We start from the raw sequence: 19,026 nt of genomic DNA, 5'->3' as shown, positions 1-19,026 counted from the left end.
AAAGCAATTTCAACCATACGATTAGTTTGTGCCACATGTTGCACAAGGAAGGTGGTATTGCCGGGAATTACCAGATTAAAGAATTAGAGAGGATCTTTATCCTAAAGGATTATGTGTGTGGAAAATGGCTAATTCAAATCTCATAATGTTCATGTAAGAATGTTCCCGTGTAGCAAATAAATATTGTAGGAAATTTTCCTTCATATTTCAACTGGATTACTTGGATTTCAATAATTAATATGATAGGGATAAGGATTCTATTAGGAAAGCAACATGACGGTAACCGGGCTAGGGCCTCACCAACAACTGTTGAAGAGACGGCCACATGGTCGGAGGTAATCAAATATAGCTCTCGCTTCCCAGTCAGAATAATGCACCCCAACCCCACAATAGCATCAGAAAACACATGGATGGTCTCTTAGGGCTCGCCAAAGGAGCAGGAAGGAGGAGACTCATCAATGTTATGAGTACAAGATGAACCAGGATCGAAGAGAGGGCTTTCTTCACATTTTTATTAACAGTGGAAATCCAATAGCTGAATGGAGGAATGGAAACTCTCAAGCATCAAGAATTCCTTATCTTTCAAATCTCCCAAATGACAGTTCGCATGAGAAGCAAAGAACTTCTGGTGGTCCTTGTTTGTCAAGCCACGGACTTCAACCCATTTAAGAATCCATTGAAAGAAAGGCATTAGGTTAGGGCCCAAATTGAGACCTCATAGCCGCACAAGAAGCAAACTAAGCTTGCTAATCTAAGGGGCATTGGTGATTTGTTGTAGTAAATCTTAATTACCCCCTGTTCCCTTTCCCCCCAAAAAAAGTTACACGACATTGTTGTAGCTTCACTCTGAAATAAATGGCTTCCTCCCCTAATGTGAAAACCTGAATTCCTGAAAATAGTACAGTGGGTATTTCACCTATTTGTATTCTGATACTGAGACACTCGGGTTTCGGTGCTTTCATTGTTCACCGACAAGCTTTTCTCTTTTGCCTCTGACCAGTGGCCACTGTTAATCTTCTTTCCCTTGCTTCTGAAATTGTCACAGATCATGCTAGCTGTAACCCTTACTTACCTATGTTGATCCAATGGTTAAGAAGAGAAGAAAATTAGGAGTTCAACGGGTTGAGGATGGAAGAAGAACTGAGAATAGTTGGGGGTGCTAGTGCCTTAACAACTCCTTTCTCGAGCAAAGCAGTTGTATATCACCCAAAGTCTGATCCATTCATCATTATCTTCAATATATAACGTACATGGCTACGTAACTAACTACTTAATTACCCATGATTTTCATTTACACCCAATAACTCACGGATTTTTCTCTTCTCTCTAAGTTCAAGATCTGTAAGTTCTTGTAAGTACCCCCTAGAATCGTAACATGTGGCATTAATTGATCTAACGGTCAAAATCATAAAAACCCTTTTGTGAATCGTCCTTCAAATAGTATAGTTAACCAGGGCTAGGGTATGGGTAGGGGTAAGCAGGATTAGATAAGAACTTAAAAACTTGTATTTTAAATTTTAAGTGTTAGATCGACTCTAAGGGTACTTACAAATCTCGAACTTGAGAGGAGAAAAATCCCTACAATAACATAATAACCATCACACAACTCCTCCAAGGAACTTTTACCAAAAAACAAACTCTTTTCAAGGAACCACCCACACAACATGGTTTCCACATAACCCTTACACATAAGATGGTTGCCATGCATCACAAGTAGTCAGCCCCCATGCATGCAACACGAGTATGGGTGCAATGATAGTATGGGTCTCCCCCTACCAGTTACCATACCCATACTATCATCTTCTGGGTCTACTCCTACCAATTACCATACCCATACAATCATCTACTAGGACCCTAGTTGTCGGATGGCTCATTGGGCTCTCCAATGCGTTGGATAGGATCCCGATTTCCCCCCCCCCCCCAATCTTCCTCTCCTTTCTTCATTCTGCGATGGCTTTAATTATGCCCCAGTGGCGGATCAACCTAGAGCTTGAGGAGGAAAAACAGAAAGGGGGGTGGCTGAGGTGGTGACCCAATTGGTGGCAGTATGATTCATAGTGTTCATCTCCAAGTATATAATATATGACTCACATTACTCAGTTTTTCTACATAAACAGATGCCAGAGTGGGTGCGCTTTCAAGAGAGAAGTTTGAGTGAGAAAGCCCCAGAAACCCCCTCTCTGAAGTAAAAACTGCTTCGGTGGAATAGGCCCCTAAAAGTCTCATCAACATTGCGTTAAGGAGAGTGAGGGAACTTGGATCTACCCACATGAAAATTTTCATGCTAATCTGAGTTTGCTAAATAACAAAAAAAGTCATGGGGCAGTTACATGTGGTCTCCAGTGTCCATATCGTGGTCTCAATTCGTGATAGTATTACAAGAATAAGAACAAACTCAGTTTTATCCCAACTTAATAGGGTCGACTACATAAATCCAACAAAACAAAGTAGGAAAAACAATAGTCTAAACAAGAAAAGAAGGATGATGAGATGGCAAAACAGGGATGTGGGATGAGATGAGAAATGAGAAAAAGGGAAAATCACAAATGAACGATGAAAGTAAAAGAAATGCAATTCCAAAAAAAATAAGAAGAAAGAGGTATAGCCCAACAAATCAGGAGAATCTCAGTTAAACAAGATCTACAACATTAATCCTTGCCCTCCTATAGGCTCTATCCGAGGTCATACTTGGTACAAGACCAAGACAATGCATGTCCTTTCTTACAACTTCTCCTATCTCAATTAGTAATAGTATTAATTCATCAAAAAAAAAAAGGGGTGGGGGGGAAATCATGGTAGCCTAATCCGATGAGGTTAATAACTCAATCTATCCAGTGGGTAAGAGATCAGATGCTCCGACTCCTGTGCAGCTTAAGGTACAACACGTCATGCAGTTCCATACATGGCCATTATTGGAGTTAATCCTAAGGGTTTACCGTTTACCCTACCTGCTTACAGGCAAACCAAATGCGACATCCAATTCCTAAGCATATGTATTCAAACCATTAGAGTTAAAAGAGCATCCTAGGGGTTTACCCCACCTGCTTACATGCAAACCAAATGCGACATTCGATTCCTAAGCATATGAATTCAAACCAACTCCGTGACATCAAACCATCCGAGTTGTAACCAAAACATATTAGATGTTATACTCAGCAAAGGAAAGTAATTGAGCCCATTCAGACAACTGCCATCTTCCATTTATCATGGAAAGGATTGACTTCCACAGTAGTTGTTAGTAACCATTGACCGAGTATTTATTTCATTAAATTTGCTGTTTCCTCTTCAATGAAGGCTTTTCGGTTTCCAGCTTCGGTTTCAAGGTAACAGATTGTCCAGCAGTCGGAGACCCTTCAGGTGTGGACAGGAGAAATTTCTTACTGGAGCCCACATGGTTGCAGAATAGCTTCAGCATCTTCCTTCCCCTCATCCATTTCAGCATTATCTTCATATGAGTTTTGCTGATCAATCCGCTAATACCAGCTTCCTGTCAAAATAGAAAGATGCTGGAGATAAATTCTGGTTTATATAGAAGCAGACTGAGGCGTAACTAAAAGAATTTGAATATGCTCCCCCTCCCAAACCAAACAACAAAAGAAAAAATCAATAACTAAAAATAAGAATAGTATGTAGGTGTCAGCCTTGGCTTGATTGTCTGAGTTTCTATCCCAACCATATGACCCACCAAGTATTGAGCTTTTTACCCTCGTATTTTCAAGGGTCAACTAAAACTATTAAAGTCAGAGGTTTCAATTTTGTTTCAAATGTTCACATCTTCATGTGGGTATTGGATTTGGCTAAAACTTACACACTGATAGCTGATGAGTTGACCATGGCCACAAAATTTGAGCACCAATGAAGCTTTCATTTGACAGATATGTAGGCCGTCAAGACAACGCTTTTCTTAGCAGGCCATTAAGGAAACCTTTGTAGCTAAAGATAGAGACTACTGTCTGGTGAGCTGCTTCTGTCTGCATTGTAAAAAGTTGAAAAGATGGCCAATCATATGTTCAAGCTGAAGAGAGCCTTTCATATATGTTCCTGGCATGTGATGTGGCCGTTTGCTCTGGACCTATTATTTAGGCCTGTTTCAGCAGGGTTAGGAAACCACCCCGGGCCGGGGTGGCTAATATCTAGCACATGGCAGTTTAGGTGGTCCCAAATTTTGTAAGCAGATAGGGCATAGGGTCCCCTACACATGTCAAGTTGCACAGCTAAAATGAAGTTTGCCACAGCAAAACAAAGCTTTCAAAATCTTGTGCAAATAGTTGGATGTATGAAACTTATGAAAATTTGTTGAAACTAAATGGATCGTTAAAATAGAAGAGAAGTCCCAGATGCAGAAGGTATATAATGGAATTTGGATCTCGAATTTGACAAGGGCCAATCCAAACATCACAATATCCATCCTACAAATGGAATTGCCACATCCCTTTTTTTTTCTGATGAGTAAAAACAATAATATTAAAGATGAAAAGGGGAGCATATTGACAAATAGCAAATGAGAAGCACAAGCCTCTAAGGCCCGGAACATACGAAAGGAAGAAAACTAAAACAAAACGCAACCAAAGGAAATAGTACACCCAGATAACCAAGTCAATCAATGAACCCCTAGTTGTCTGGTCCATCTACCATATCATTAGCTCATCTATCCACCGAAGGGGTTAGCCTTAACCATGTGTGTTAATTGGTAAGCCTTAAAGGCTGTTCCCGTCCCTGTCAGGACAGATGCCGCCTGTCTCCTTTTGGCGAACACACCATTTCACCTTGCCATGTGGCAAAAGTAGGTGACAGTAAAGGAATGCCTTCCTATGTTGGTCGGGTAAAAGACCTGTGGCCTAGATGAATTTAACTTCAAAAGTTAGTTTTGCAATGTTTTATTAAATTGTTAACAAGCTGAATAGAGGTGGAGAAAAAAAAATGGGCGGTTTTCATACCAAAAGCTTTTATATCTTCTCGCTTTATTGGATGGAATTACACCAAGTATGTGAGATGCATGAGTCTCAAAAGGATCTCAGCATTTCCACAACCCGGCCACCAACTAAACTGAACAATTTCAGTAACCCTGGACAAGGGACTTTGGCTGTCCATCAAACAACCAATTCATGGATCAGGCAAAATCAGAAATGGTGAGGTTCTTCTCTGAGATTCTTGCTCCATGAATCAAGGACAGCTATTTAATTGTGCTAGTGCTTTTGGCAGTGTTGTCTTTGTTGGCAATAAGGTTTGGCAGCGGTGGTCATCAGCATATGGTTGTGGGTACAGTATTATGTTGGAAAGTATATATATTCACTTAGTATGACCGAAAACACACTTTTTGAGCCCTAGAGAAGAAGGAAATCGAGGAGAAGTCGTCTTCTACCATTCTGGCGTGGTCCGAGAGCAGAGGCACGAAGGAAATCATCTGAAAACCTTGATTTGGTGTTGGCGATGGATTCGAGTACTTGATTCGTTCTATTGAAGATCTCACAGCATTCGTTTGGAGTTGGAGGTTTGCCTTTAAGGAGGTAAACGTGATCGCAAACCATTACTTCTCTGTTCTAGGTTTAGTTCTTGTTTTTGAATGTATTGGGTAGAACTTAGAGTGTGATCTGTTGTGGGTGGGGTTTGTGATTGAATCTGTTTATTTGGGTCGATTGATTGCAAGGCTGAGGCCATTATTGTATTGGGATTGAGGTCCTTGCCCTCACTGAGGTGAGAGGTTGAAGCAAGGTAAGGGGTATCCTAGCCGTAGGGGCGGCTTATTGTATTTGAGTTGAGTAGTGGGCATATACGAAACCCCGAGGGGTATTGCTCCGTGGGCGTAGCCCTCACATACTATGAGGTGAACCACGTCTATCTTGTCTCGTTGCCTGCTGTTTTTGTTGGAGACTAATCCCTGTTTTGCAGAGTGGGTTTACAGTCTTGGTAGACCTGGCCACATTCTGGTGGTGCGAGGTGGGACTGTAAGCGACCGTGTTGTTTACAGAAAACGTCAAAAAAAGGGAAGCTGATTCAACCCCCCCCCTCTCTCTCTCTTAGTTTGATCCGGTGTTTACAAATTGTCAAAAAGAAAAGGAACTCACACTTCTGAAGGCAAGGAAGATTGCAGAGACAGATTTGCTAGGAAGGTTATGAGATTGATAAATAATTGGTGCTTCATATTTCAGACTCTAGGCAAGGGTTAATACATTTTGTATGAGATCCTTGGGTAGATTTTAAATGAATATAGTTCTAATGGAAGCATGGGATCAGGTTAATTTTATGAGGGTGTTTGGGCGTTCTTTCTTGTAGAGAGTCCAGTGAGAGTAGGATTAATTGTACAGCATCCAGAGTGTACAGGATTTTTTTCCCCTCTAACATCAATGCAATGCAATTTTACTTACTTTCTCATGAGAGAGAAAGAGAATGGAAATAAAAGAATAATCAACAACCAATAGCGATGTGAGACCCACCTCTAATTTGAGTCTATTTGAACTTGTGTGATTTCAGGTTCTGGTTCAATATCCATGTATGCCTCAATGTTGTGGGCTCTATCGGTCGAGGATTCGGACCAATCCCTTGACTCATCTATGGAAGATTCCGAAGAGCCAACCCAATTAGCCATTATTGAGTCTGAAGAACCCGGTGGGACCCCGCACATAAGTTTTGCATGCGACACATGTTGGGTGGAACAAATGCAAAACCTCTCAATCCCTTAGGCCGGGTTGTAGGTAAGAATCCATTATTACTTACTTAGAATTAATGCTTTAATTATGTAATAATGGGCTGAAATGTAATTTTTTTCCGTGGAACCCACATCCCCGTGTGGCCCAAGCTGCCCATGTACCATCTTGATCGGGTTCTCGTTTATGTCGCGAAACATCAATCCCGTGACTTAACTATAAGTCCTTATGGGGTTAATTGTCTTTGAATTAGTTTTGAGAATCTATTTCACAAACTAATTCTATTAAGGCCCAAACCAAACACACTCACTCTACTATGACCATAGTTAGTAAATCCGTGTATTATACGTGTATAATATGCGGATCCGAACGTTTCAATGAAAAACACCCCGTATGCCGTATAAGTCGTTAGATACGGGAAAAAACACGGATTTTAAGGTCTAACGTATTATACACGAATAAAACGCATATAATACACGTGTAATACGTTTAATTATACATACAAAAAAAAGGATAAAATCAATCTTAAACATTAAACCAATCTAATACTAACCGTTGGATTCTATCTTAAATGTTACCAAACCGGCAAACCCTCGTCTCTTCTCTTCTCCAACGGAAAACCAAAGACCAAACTCAACGGCTGATTCTCCTTCTCCATTCTTCTCTATCTCTTCTTCCGGCGAGGCGGCGACTGTGCTTCTTGCGTTCTTCAGGCCGGCGATTGCAGCGGCAGTTTCCTTAAGGTATTTTCCTGAAACCCTTTCCTCTCCATTCTTCTCCATCTCTTTGCTCTCGGCTTTAGTTTTTAACGGTTTTCCAATTCTAACGATTGGTTGCTGCTTGCATTTTCTTCAACGATTGGACAATCTAATTCCTTTCAATCATCCCTTTTGATTGGCCATTTTGGGTTCTACAATAAAGATTGTAATGAATCTAGGCTTGTTAACCAATCAAACTATATATTTAGGCACATCGGTAAATGCTATTATTGTGTTTATTAGGTGCACACGTCTGTTGCATAGTGAATATATGCCTGTATTTTTGTTCCCGGAATTTTACAGAGCAACCGTATTATACACATATTAAACACGTACCGTATTATTGTTATAGCGTTTTATTGCGCCGGATTTTTTAACAATATTATTGGCGTAGAGTCCATTTGACTGTCGTACATATCCATTCCCGTATTGTTTCCGTTCCCAAACTTACTAACTATGGCTATGACTAACTATATAAGAAATACATAGCTTTAGGATTCATTTTAACACAAAACACCCTAAAGAAAGAAGAGAAGAGAAAGTGAAGGAAGGCTTGAAGGTTTTGGACGTTTGAGATAAAGAAGGCTTAGCTCTTGGATCTTGGAGGAAGTTAGGCTTTGGGAAGGTTAATTGGTTGAATTACTTCTTGCCCTCCTTGTGAATCGCAATTTAGGTAAGCTCCAAATCCTTTAAAGTTGACCCAACTCCTCTTCTTCTTTACATTCCTACTGAGTTCTTAGCTCAAGCAACCCAAACCTTGTGAATTGGGGTTTTTTATGTTAAAGACTCTAAATTCAACATGCAATTGGGTTGGAATGACCCAATTGATATATTCTTCCTTCCCCCTTTATCAATTTTTGGTTTTATCATTGTGCATGGTAAGATCCATGAAAGTACAGCTCAAACCCCTATTCTATAACACCCACCGGATGGAGTTGCAGGCCTCCAACTAGTCAACCGGTCCTAGGGATGGTCTCCATCCGATCCTCCCTTGCTGTCTCTGCTTTGATCCTAATTGTTTGAAGCTTTGACCTAGGCTTATTCCAGGGTCTAATACATGTTACGTACTATTTATGTTAGGTTGTAAGTCTTCTATTGGTAAAGTTGATTGTGAGTTGGACTTTCTTTTGGCTTAGTTTCTCTCCAACTCAAGGTGAATGGAATTTGGCTTTGTTTTGAGAGTGTTTATGTCCATTAATTTATGTTTATGCTTGCTGCACCTATTCATTCATTATATTAGAAGTTACGTCTGTCACACCCAGGCCCGGTTAATAAGGGCCAAGTGTGACTGGATGTCTCAGACACCCCATCAATCCCACCAGGATCGCAAATGCAGTGTTCTATTCACAATTTCATCCATAATTATCCGAATTAAAATGCAGCGGAAGCAATAATAGAGCATTAAAACAATAAATAAGGAAAAACTAGTGATAGCATTATATTCATATGAACTTGTATGTACATCAGTTACGTTGTGTTTCCCAAAAAGACAGTAACTCAAGAACCCAAAAAGTTATATACTATCACATTTACAAAAGTGTTAATAGACAAAAAGAAAAAAAGTAGCCTGATCAATCTGGACGTTCAGGAGAACGCGCAGTCGTCGCAGGAGCATGAAGCAGCATGCTCAACAAAGAAAGGAGTATCAACTCCAGCAGTAGGAGAAGCATCCTGAGCAGGAGCAATCCCCACAGAACCAACAACAGCAACGGTAGCAATTTCATTTGTAAAAGAAGCACGTCCACGGGGGTGAGCTCTTCACTGAGCCCAGTAAGGGGGGTACAAGCATACAAACACAATAAATCCATGATGCATACCCTAATTTAACATGCTCCTAGCATAAGTACTAAGTCTCATGAGGTCTAAGTACTACTGGTGGTAGATGCTAACCTCGGTCCCGGAACTAACACATCGGTCACCCGAGTGAAACCATTCTACCACGGTGAGGACCCGCCAGATCGGCATGTCACCAGGCAGCAGACCCAACAGACCCCCAAAGACCAACCCTGTCTGTTTATTCCCACAGCGGAGCGGACACGATAATATGGGACAGAAGATGGCACCCCGGCATTTCCCTTCAGCTATACCACGGGTTGTCCAACACCCCTCCCTCTGTTGGTAAGGGGCGTAGTACTAGGTAATGAATATCAACCTAACCCAGTGCAGTCTAATTATGATGATACAAGCATGGATTGAGTTATAGAGTACTAATTTCCACCTTCAACAATTTCCACATTACAAAAATATCAATGCAGTGCGATGCAGTATGCTAATGCGCAGCCTAATTCACATGCATTCTAATGCATTAAATCATAAGCTAGAAAACTATATGCATCGGTACATTTGTAATGATGCATGACATGGCATTCAGCATAACAGTGAAATTAAAATGATAAACACGCTTAAATTAAGGTCAAGGTCCCCTTACCTGTAATGTAGTCTAGTCCTAGTCAGATAACCCAGCAAAACAGTCAAAGAACAGCAGGAAACAGACCTAAACAACATATAAAACAGCACTTATTAGGCTCCAATAGAAGTCAGGGCAATTCCCAATGTAACAGGGCAGCAGGGCACCAAAAAGGACCAGCCGGATTCAGGGGGCTTCAGGACCGGTCGACCGGCCTTAGGCCTGCAACTCCATCTGGGAGTTTGGCCGAATTTGGGGGGTTTTGCTCCAATTGGCCAGATTCTTGCATGCATGGCCCAAATTTGATATTTCAAGTCCAAATTAAGGTGGGTCAGTCTAAATAGAGGTTCAATTTCACGTTTGGCTTCCTAATTTAGAAATTCTATCAATTAATCCTAAATTGGTTAGCCTAGGGTTCATTACATAGTCAATAGTTTCAGTAACTAAGGTCTGATTAGGGTTCACCACACAATTTCAGGTTTAATTGGTCTAGGACTGTTCCAAAACAGTCCAATTCATAGCAGAATTTCAATATTCAAGCTTATTCTTGAAGCTTTAATGGAGGCCAGCTTGTTTAGGTGAATTTAGGTTGGAGAAAAAGGGAAGCAAAGGGAAAATCAGCAAGTTTTTCATGGCTTACCTTAGTATAGAAGCAGAGACAAAGTGCAGGCAGCCTCTAGTTATGCAGTTCAGTCTCAACTGGAGATTCCAAAGCTCAATTTCAGGTATGAACTTCAAACCTTCAAGACAGCTCTCTTTTCTTCCTTTTTCTCTTCTCTTTTCCCTTTTCTTTCTTCCTTCTCCAAGCTGGAACGAATTCTTCAGCTTCCTTAGTTTAGTTTGTGATTTGTGAATAGTTAAAGAAGGTTATAAATATATATATATATATATATGTGGGTAAATGGCATTTAAGCACTAAGGGGCAATTCTGTCCTTTGGGCATATTATTAGATTAAAACCTGAATTTTCGTATTTATTATCTTATTCTAACTATAGAATGATGTCATGCGACATCAAGGGTGATCCGGATACGGGTAATTGTCTGGAACATCATTTCCTACTGGGGAACTGGGTCTCACAGAAGCAATTTTACTAAAATACCCTTCTAACCCTATTTGGTCGTACAAACAATATATATAATTCATTTAAATCATACTTACAATTATTCTAATTGAGGGAGAGCCTTTGCATAGCCTCCAGGCAACAGATCCGGCACAGGTAACTCCGGTGCGGAGTCTCACAGGGGTCCTTTGACTCCAGAAGGGCAAATTGGGAAGGATCCTCGGAGTCCTCCATAGGTGTGTCGAGTAATTCTTCTGTGTCCTCGACCGATGCAGCCCATAGCATCGATGCTATCATAGACGAAGAGCTGGAACCTGTAATCACACAAGTTCCAAAAGTTCAAATTTATTCGGAAATTTGACCGGGTTTCACAACGTCCATGTATGTTTATAGCTTTTTCCTTTGCATTAGGAGTATGCATGATGATTAGGTTACATTTCATATTGCATATGCATATATTATTGTGATCTATGAATGATGTGCTTGAGAGATGATGTTGGAACTTATTTTTTTTTTAGATGAATGAAAATTTAAATTACGAAGAAAAAAGGGGGGGGGAATATACAAGCCCGAGGGCCAACAAGCCGAAGCTAAAGATTAGCTAGGGCGAAGAATGGTGGTAGGGAGACCCCAGGAGACAACAATCAGCCTGTTCCTTGGGGTATCCAAGATACTACTCAGGGTGAGGGAATAAGCTTTAGATGAAACATCAAAGAAGATGGCCTTCCAAATCTTGTCAAAAGAGCGGGAGTTGGACATCCATCTTCTAAGGTTACGTTCCATCCAAATGTGGGAAATAGTAGCACAAAAGGCAAGCTTGCCAATCCTGTCACAGATTGAATTACCCCCAAAAGTCATATCAATCCAGACCCATTCACGGGGAAGAGGGAGGGGCGTTCTCCTAGCGGGCCAGCAGTGACGAAGGACCCGTTTCCAGATGGAGGCAGCAAAGGGGCAAGAGAAGAACAGATGGTCCGTATCTTCGTGCCCATTCCAACAAAGGCAGCAGCTGGTGGAGACTTGCATGTGGCGATGGATGAGAAAAGCTTGGGTGGGGAGGCAGTTAGCTAAGGCACGCCAAGCGGTGAAGCTCTGCCGAGGAATATGCCCTTTAAACCAAACCACTTTGTGCCAAGGACATGGGGTCCCTCTTTGTCTAACCAAGTCCCAAGCCGAGCGGGAGCTGAAATTACCTGAGGTGGAGGGGAGCCACAAGATGGTATCACCTCTTCCTCGATGACCAGGGGGGATAGGGGGAGGGAGCTCCACAAATCAGCGAGGGGCGGGGGGGAAGGGGGCTGGGACCATGAACCACTGGTGATAATGGAAGCCACTAGAGTAAACCTGTGAAACCCGGTCAAATTTCCGAATAAATTTGAACTTTTGAAATCTATGTGATTTCAGGTTCTGGTTCAATATTTGGCCATGCTAGCCTCTAAGTTGTGGGCCGTCTTGATTAAGAAATTCAAACCTATCTCATGACTCGTCTGTAAAGGCATTCCGATCAACCAACTACCATGGCCTTAAATGAGTCTGAGGTGTCTAGCGGAAGACAACACATAAGCTTGGCATGCTGGGTTGATGGCCTGCGAAGCCTCTCTCTGTCTTAGGCCGAATCCCAGGTAAGAATCTCATTTTATATGTATATATGTTGTATTTTTAATTAATTAGTGTATTAGGGGCAGAATAGTAATTTTTACCTTGTGGGACCCCGCACCAGAGCTACCTGTGTCGGGTCTGCTAGCTGGACAGGCTGGAGGACCTCCCCCTTAATTAAACTCAATGTAAGTATAATGTAAAATATATTTATATAACGTTTTGTACAACCAAATAGAGTTCGAAGGGTATTTTAGTAAAATTGCCTCTGTGGGACCCAGTTCCCCAGTGGGGAATGTAATTCCGGACAGTTACCCGTATCCGAATCATCCCTGATGTCGCATGACATCATTCTGTAGCTGGAATAAGATAATAAATACAAAAGAATCAATTTTAGAAATAATTTATAATCAAATGACCATTCTGCCCCTTAGTGCTTAAGTTTCTATAAATATAACCCTCTTTACACTATTCATTATTCACCAACAAAGAGAAGAGGAACCAGAATCGTTCCAGCTTGGAGAAGGAAGAAAGAAAAGGGAAAAGAGAAAAGAAGAAGAGGGATTAGAGGCTGTTCTTGAAGGCTTATCTCTTGCACCTAATTTCGGACTTAAAGCTTCCATTAGAATGCTGCAATTACAGTTTCAGGTAAGCCTTGGTGAATCCCTTGCTGTAATTACCTTCTTTTCCTCTAAATTTCTTCTAAAACTGCTCTAAATCTCCCCTAAGTTCATCCTAGTATAGCCTAGGTGCTGTCCAAGTAAATACCTGCCATTAAAGCTCTAATTTGAGCTTGATTTTTATAGATTTTACTATTTATAATGCTGTCCTGCTGCCATCTAGGTTCAGTTATGCCTGAATCTCCATGGCAGTACCTCTAATAAGCCCAATTTCTGCTCCCAGTAACTAGTCCATGAACCCTAGCTAAGAAATTTAGGTTTATTTGAAGAAATTTCTAAATTAACTAACTAATTATGAAATTGGAACCCAAAATAGATTGACCCACCTTGAATTAATGTTAAAACTCCTAATTTGGGCCATACATGCAAAGATCTGGCCAATTGAAGCAAAACCCCCAAATTCGGACACTGACCCGGATGCTGTTGCAGGCCCAGGGGAGGCTGACTGGTTCCTTGGAAGTCTGCATCCGGCTCCCCCATTTTTGTGCCCTTATGACCTAGACCCCTTAGGACTTGACCTTGGCCCATCCCAGAACCTATTGCATGGTGTTTGGTAGGTTGTTTAGGGTTGTTTCTACTGTTTTCTAGTTGGTTTGTTGGATTGTTGGTGGGTAACTGACCTAGGATTCCTTCTATAACTAATCTATAATATTCTTGTCTCATATTTAGGACTGTCTTGGTCTGTTCTTGCCTGCCTATTGGAGTTTATTCACCTAGGCTAGCTACAATTACAGGTAAGGGGATTCGACCTTAATTTCCTGCGTGTTTATCACATTAATTTCAACTTTATGCTGAATGCCATGCTCATGCATCATTACCTCTATACCTAGAGCATGTAGTTTTCTAGCTTTTATTTAATGCATTAGATTGCATGTAAAATAGGTTGCACAAAGACATACTGCATTGCATTTGCATTGATTATTTATATGATGTGAATTTATGGTGATGGAATTCGGTAATTTATAACTCAGATCATGCTTGCCTCATCATGTTTAGACTGCATTGGGCTAGGTTGATATTCATTACCCAGTACTACGCCCCTTACCAACAGGGGGAAAGGTGTTGGACAACCCGTGGCAGAGACCGATGTGTTAGTTCCGGGATGCCATCTTCTGTCCCATGTTAGCGGGTCCCTAATTCCGCTGTGGGAATAAACAGGGAAACAGGGTTGGTCATTTGGGGGGTCTGTCGGGGTCCGATGTGTTAGTTCCGGAACTGGCGGGTCCTCACCGTGGTAGAATGGTTTCGCTCGGGTGACCGAAGGGTTAGTTCCGGGACCGAGGTTAGCATCTACCACTAGTAGTAGTACTTATACCCCATGAGACTTAGTATCTGTGCTAGGAACATGTTAGTTTAGCACATGCATCATGGATTTATTGTGTTTGTATGCTTGTACCCCCTTACTGGGCTCAGTTGAGAGCTCACCCCTGTGGATATCCTTATTTTTCAGGTGATTTAGTTACTTCTAATGTTGGATTTGCGGCGCTGGAGTTTGAAGTGCACGATACTTCGTGCGCACGTGATGATTGGGCAACCTCCTGATCTTGGCCTGATAGTCCAGGCTACCTCCCCACTCTTTTATGCTTTATAAATGCTTCATATAGTTATAGAATAGTTTCTTGTATACTTTTACTCTGTAGTATCTTTGAGAACTGTATAGTTGTATCACAAGCCTTATCATTTATATAAATGAAATATCATTTAGACTTCTCTTACTAATGATGTTATCTCTATTAATTAAATTGTTTCCGCTGCCTCTGATTACTGTATCTGTGAGCAATGATTGTGAATAGGGTACTGCACTTGTGATCCTTGGGGATTGGTTGGATGTCAGAGACATCCCGCCACACTTGGCCCTTAATAACCGGGCCGGGGTGTGACAAAACCTGTCCAGGCCGGAAGCAAATATGGTGCGGGGGCTGACAATGGAGGCAAGGACACCTGAAGGATGCTAGTTGTCGAGCCAAAGGTAAGTCTGGGACCCATCATCTATCCTGCAAGACATAGCTCCCTTGACTATACGCCTCACTTACAGCACTCTACGCCAAATCCAGGAAGAGTCGGGGGTATATCTGACAGTCCAAATAGAGTCTCTACGAAGGAGTCCAGCATACACCCAAGAGGTCCAAATACTGGATTTGTTGGAGAGGAGCTTCCATAACAACTTGATAGAGCCTGCCAAATTGACATCTTTCATCCTTCTGAGCCCAAGGCCTCCTTCAGATTTGGGCAAGCAAATAGTAGACCAGCTCTTGGGATGGAGGAATCTGGCTGAGTCCACACCTTTCCAAAGGAAAGCACACATAATAGATTCGGCAGCCTTGATGGTGGCCTTGGGAAGACCAAAAACACCGCTCCAGTAGATGTAGTAAGACTAGAGAACCGATCTGATGAGCTAAAGGCGACCTGCATAGGATAGAAGTTTGGCTTTCCAGAGCTGAAGTTTCTTGCTGAGGAGGTCAAGTATAGGGTTACAATGATGCGCTGAAAGTCTGGCAAGAATAAGGGGCAGGCCAATGTAGCGGACAGGTAAGGTGCCAAGGGTAAAGCCAGTGATGGTGGAGAGGGTCGCAATGGTGGTGTCGGGAACTCCAGCAAAGAAGATTTGGGATTTATGGTGATTAATGCGGAGACCGGAAAGCCCCTGAAAAAGGTGAAGGGATGACATTATGGACTCTAGGGAAAGGGGATAGGCCTTGGAGAATATCATGATGTCATCAGCGAAGGCAAGATGGGTTAGGTTGGTGGGCTTGCATTTAGGGATGGGGGAGATGAGGAGGACGACAGTTTGGATTGGATACTGCGAGAAAGGACCTCAAGGGAGAGACAAAAAAGGAAGGGGGAGAGGGGGCAGCCCTGGCGGATGCCAACGGAGGAGGAGAAGTATCCAGCTGGGCTGCCAATGAGGAGAACGGAGAACCGGGGGGTAGAAATGCAGAAGAGGATCCAATTGACAAAGGTGGGGGGGAAGGACATCTTGAGGAGGACTTGGGATATAAAGTCCCAACGAATGGAGTCAAAGGCCTTATGGATGTCGATCTTTAGGAGGGCTGAAGGCGAAATGGATTTCCGGTGGAAGCCTCAAACAATTTCCTGACAGAGGATGATGTTGTCCGAGATACTTCTTCCAGAGATAACGGCGGACTGGTTAGGGCTAACAAGGGAGTCGATGACAAGTTGAAGGCGGTTGGCTAGGATTTTGGCAATGAACTTGTAGAGGAGGTTGCAGAGGGAGATGGGTCTGAAGTCAGTCATGGAGGAGACTCCAGAGGATTTAGGAATGAAACAGAGAAAGGTATGTTGGAACTTATTACTTTACTATCAACTGCTGAATCATATGACATCCATATTTTTTTTTTGGTGAATAAAAATTTCATTACTAAAGAGGAAAAGAAACAACAGCCCTCAAATAGGAGGGAGGAAAACAAAAGCCAACAGCGGAAGCTCAAACAGGGGAGCCCGCGGGAGCAAAGGAGATAGAGGAAAGACCCCAGGATACAACAATGAGTCTGTTTCTTAGGGTGTCAACACAAGAAGGAGCAACCGAACTAAGTTTGGATTTAATTTCAAAGGAGATGGAATCCCAAATCTGGTTGGTAGATCTAGATTTGGAGGACCATTTCCGAAGATTACGCTCCATCCAAATGTGATTGATGACAGCAGAGAAAGCCAGCTTTCCAACCACATCACAAAGAGAAGACCCGCCGAATGTCATATCAGCCCAAATCCATTCTCAATCAAAAGGAAGGATCCTCCTATTTCTTGGCCAGCATTTAGAAAGGATGTCTTTCCAGATAGAGCAGGAGAAAGGGCAGTCAAAGAAAATATGACATCCATGTTAGAAATGCATATGGTTAGGTTATCATAAACTCAATGCTACGACCCTTGCCAACAGGGGTGAGGTGTTGGATAACTCGTAGTAGGTCCGAAGGGATGATTCCGGAATGCCATTTACTGTCCTAGGTCCGAAGAATATTTCCGGAATGGGGTAAACAGTAGGGTTAACATTGGGGGTTCGCTGGGGTCCGATGCGTAATTCCAGAACTGGCGGGTTTCCACCGTAGCAGAGTGGTATTCTTAGGGTCTAATGCGTAATCTCGGAACTGAGGATATCATACCTGTTACAGTAGCATTTAAACCTCATGAGACTTAGACCTGTTGCTAGTTGCATGCTTAGAATTAAGACATGCATCATGAACTATTTGCATCTGTTTGCATGTTTTCCCTTGTTGGGCTCAGTGGAGCTCATCCCCGTGGATATTTCCTTTTTCAGATAGTGTGGCTGGTTGTGAGGAACCAAGGGTTGGATTTGATGTTGCTTTGGACTTCCACACCAATGATGCTTATGCGGTGCAGGAACTCAAAGTACATGATGCTTCATGCGTGTGTGATGCATGCGCATTTCTGTGATATGACCAGACGGACAAGGCTATGTTTATTTTGTGTTTATACTTTACTTTTGTTATAGATAAGCATGCAGTGGCTTATTTTCTGTTTTGAGCTTGTATTTACTTTTGAAAGAATTGTACAGTGTAAATGCAAGTTTATTAATATATCAAGTTTATCACTTAGTTTCCTCTTATTACCCTTCTTATTATTATTTGTTCTTTTCCGCTGTGTTTTTATTACTATATTGTGATAAACTGTGAATAGGAGTACTGTACTTGCGATCCTGGAGGTTGGTTGGATGTCGATTGGCATCCAGTCACACCATGCCCTTACTAACCAGGCCGGGGTGTGACAAGCGAAATATAAAATGGAATCAAAAGATTCTTCTTTCGTACATCCTACATAATGACCATTGTTTCGATGAAACACAATAGAGAAGAAAAAAGGACTCACTTGCATGTTGTTGGTTGTTGTTGTTGTTGAGAAAACTCTAGAGAGAATTGTGCAGAGAAGGATGGCTGAATTGTTTTTTGACGTAAAACAATATGTTGGCCACTCGTCTCTACCTAAACTACAGTTAATGGTTCCTAGTTGCAGATCTACATCTCGTTTTGAGTGTGAAGCCTGTGAACTAGGGAAAATCACCGTGCCTTCTTTCCTACACGTAATGCACCTAAAAGTTCTTCATTGTTTTCCTTAGTACATTCTGACATTTATGGTCCGTGTTGGGTCCGTAATAAATTAGGGCTTTCTTATTTTGTTAGTTTTGTGGATGACTACTCCCCTTCTACTTGGGTTTACCGTTTACCTATTGAAAGACAGATCTCAATTTTTTACGGTCTCCAAAAAACAATTTATCAAGAAATAAAAACTCCATTTGGTGTGTCCATTAAAACATTTCATTCTGATAATGCACTTGAGTATATTCGAATTGGGATCTCTAATTTTGCCTCACTTATGGTATAATTCACCAAACTAGGTGTTCATATACTCCACAACAAAATGGGGTGGCCGAACGCAAGAATAGACACTTACTGGAGGTAGCCCGATCTATTATGCTCCACATCAATGTTCCCCAAACGTTTTTGGTGTGATGCAGTCCTTACTGCCTGTTACCTTATTAATCATATGTCACTGTCTGTCTTAAATAATAATGTTCCTTTTTCTATTCTTTATCCTGATCATCCTTTGTTTGCTTTCCCACCACGAGTCTTTGGCTGCGTGGGCTTCGTTCATAAGCTCCAACCTGCTATTGATAATAAAAAAAAAAGAACTTGCTATTGATAAGTTATCTCCTCGGTCTATTAAATGTATTTTTCTTGGTTACTCTAGAACACATAAAGGGTACAAATGTTTTGATCCGGTTTCTAGTAAACAATTTATTAATGCTGACGTCACATTTTTTGAAAATACTCCTTATTTTTCTCCTAGTTCTTCTCTACCATCTACTGGGAACAATGAAGATCTTCTTAGTTTGTCTTTTCATGTTC

The 19,026-nt window shown here is 41.7% G+C and overlaps 1 protein-coding gene, 1 long non-coding RNA gene and 1 other non-coding gene across 3 annotated transcripts in view; 1 reads left to right on the top strand and 2 right to left on the bottom strand.

Annotated features, from left to right (window-relative positions):
• The first annotated feature begins 2,793 nt into the window (after positions 1–2,793).
• On the top strand, positions 2,794–3,135 carry LOC122663730. The gene is made up of 2 exons (XR_006333213.1): positions 2,794–2,917; positions 3,010–3,135. It is a non-coding gene; the product is annotated as an uncharacterized LOC122663730 (long non-coding RNA).
• LOC122663728 overlaps positions 3,056–19,026 on the bottom strand; it is a 53,413-nt gene continuing 37,442 nt past the window's right edge. The window contains exon 2 of the mRNA XM_043859368.1: positions 3,056–3,487. Coding sequence (XP_043715303.1) covers positions 3,266–3,487 — 222 coding nt within the window. The 3' untranslated portion in view covers positions 3,056–3,265. The remainder of the gene's footprint in view (positions 3,488–19,026) is intronic.
• On the bottom strand, positions 4,632–4,756 carry LOC122666434. Its single transcript, XR_006333623.1, has one exon. It is a non-coding gene; the product is annotated as a U6atac minor spliceosomal RNA (small nuclear RNA).

The sequence above is a fragment of the Telopea speciosissima genome, chromosome 6 (assembly GCF_018873765.1).
Source record: "Telopea speciosissima isolate NSW1024214 ecotype Mountain lineage chromosome 6, Tspe_v1, whole genome shotgun sequence".
NCBI classification, from domain to species: domain Eukaryota; kingdom Viridiplantae; phylum Streptophyta; class Magnoliopsida; order Proteales; family Proteaceae; genus Telopea; species Telopea speciosissima.
Note: the sequence above shows the minus strand (reverse complement) of the source record. Positions and strands in the feature narration are given on the sequence as shown.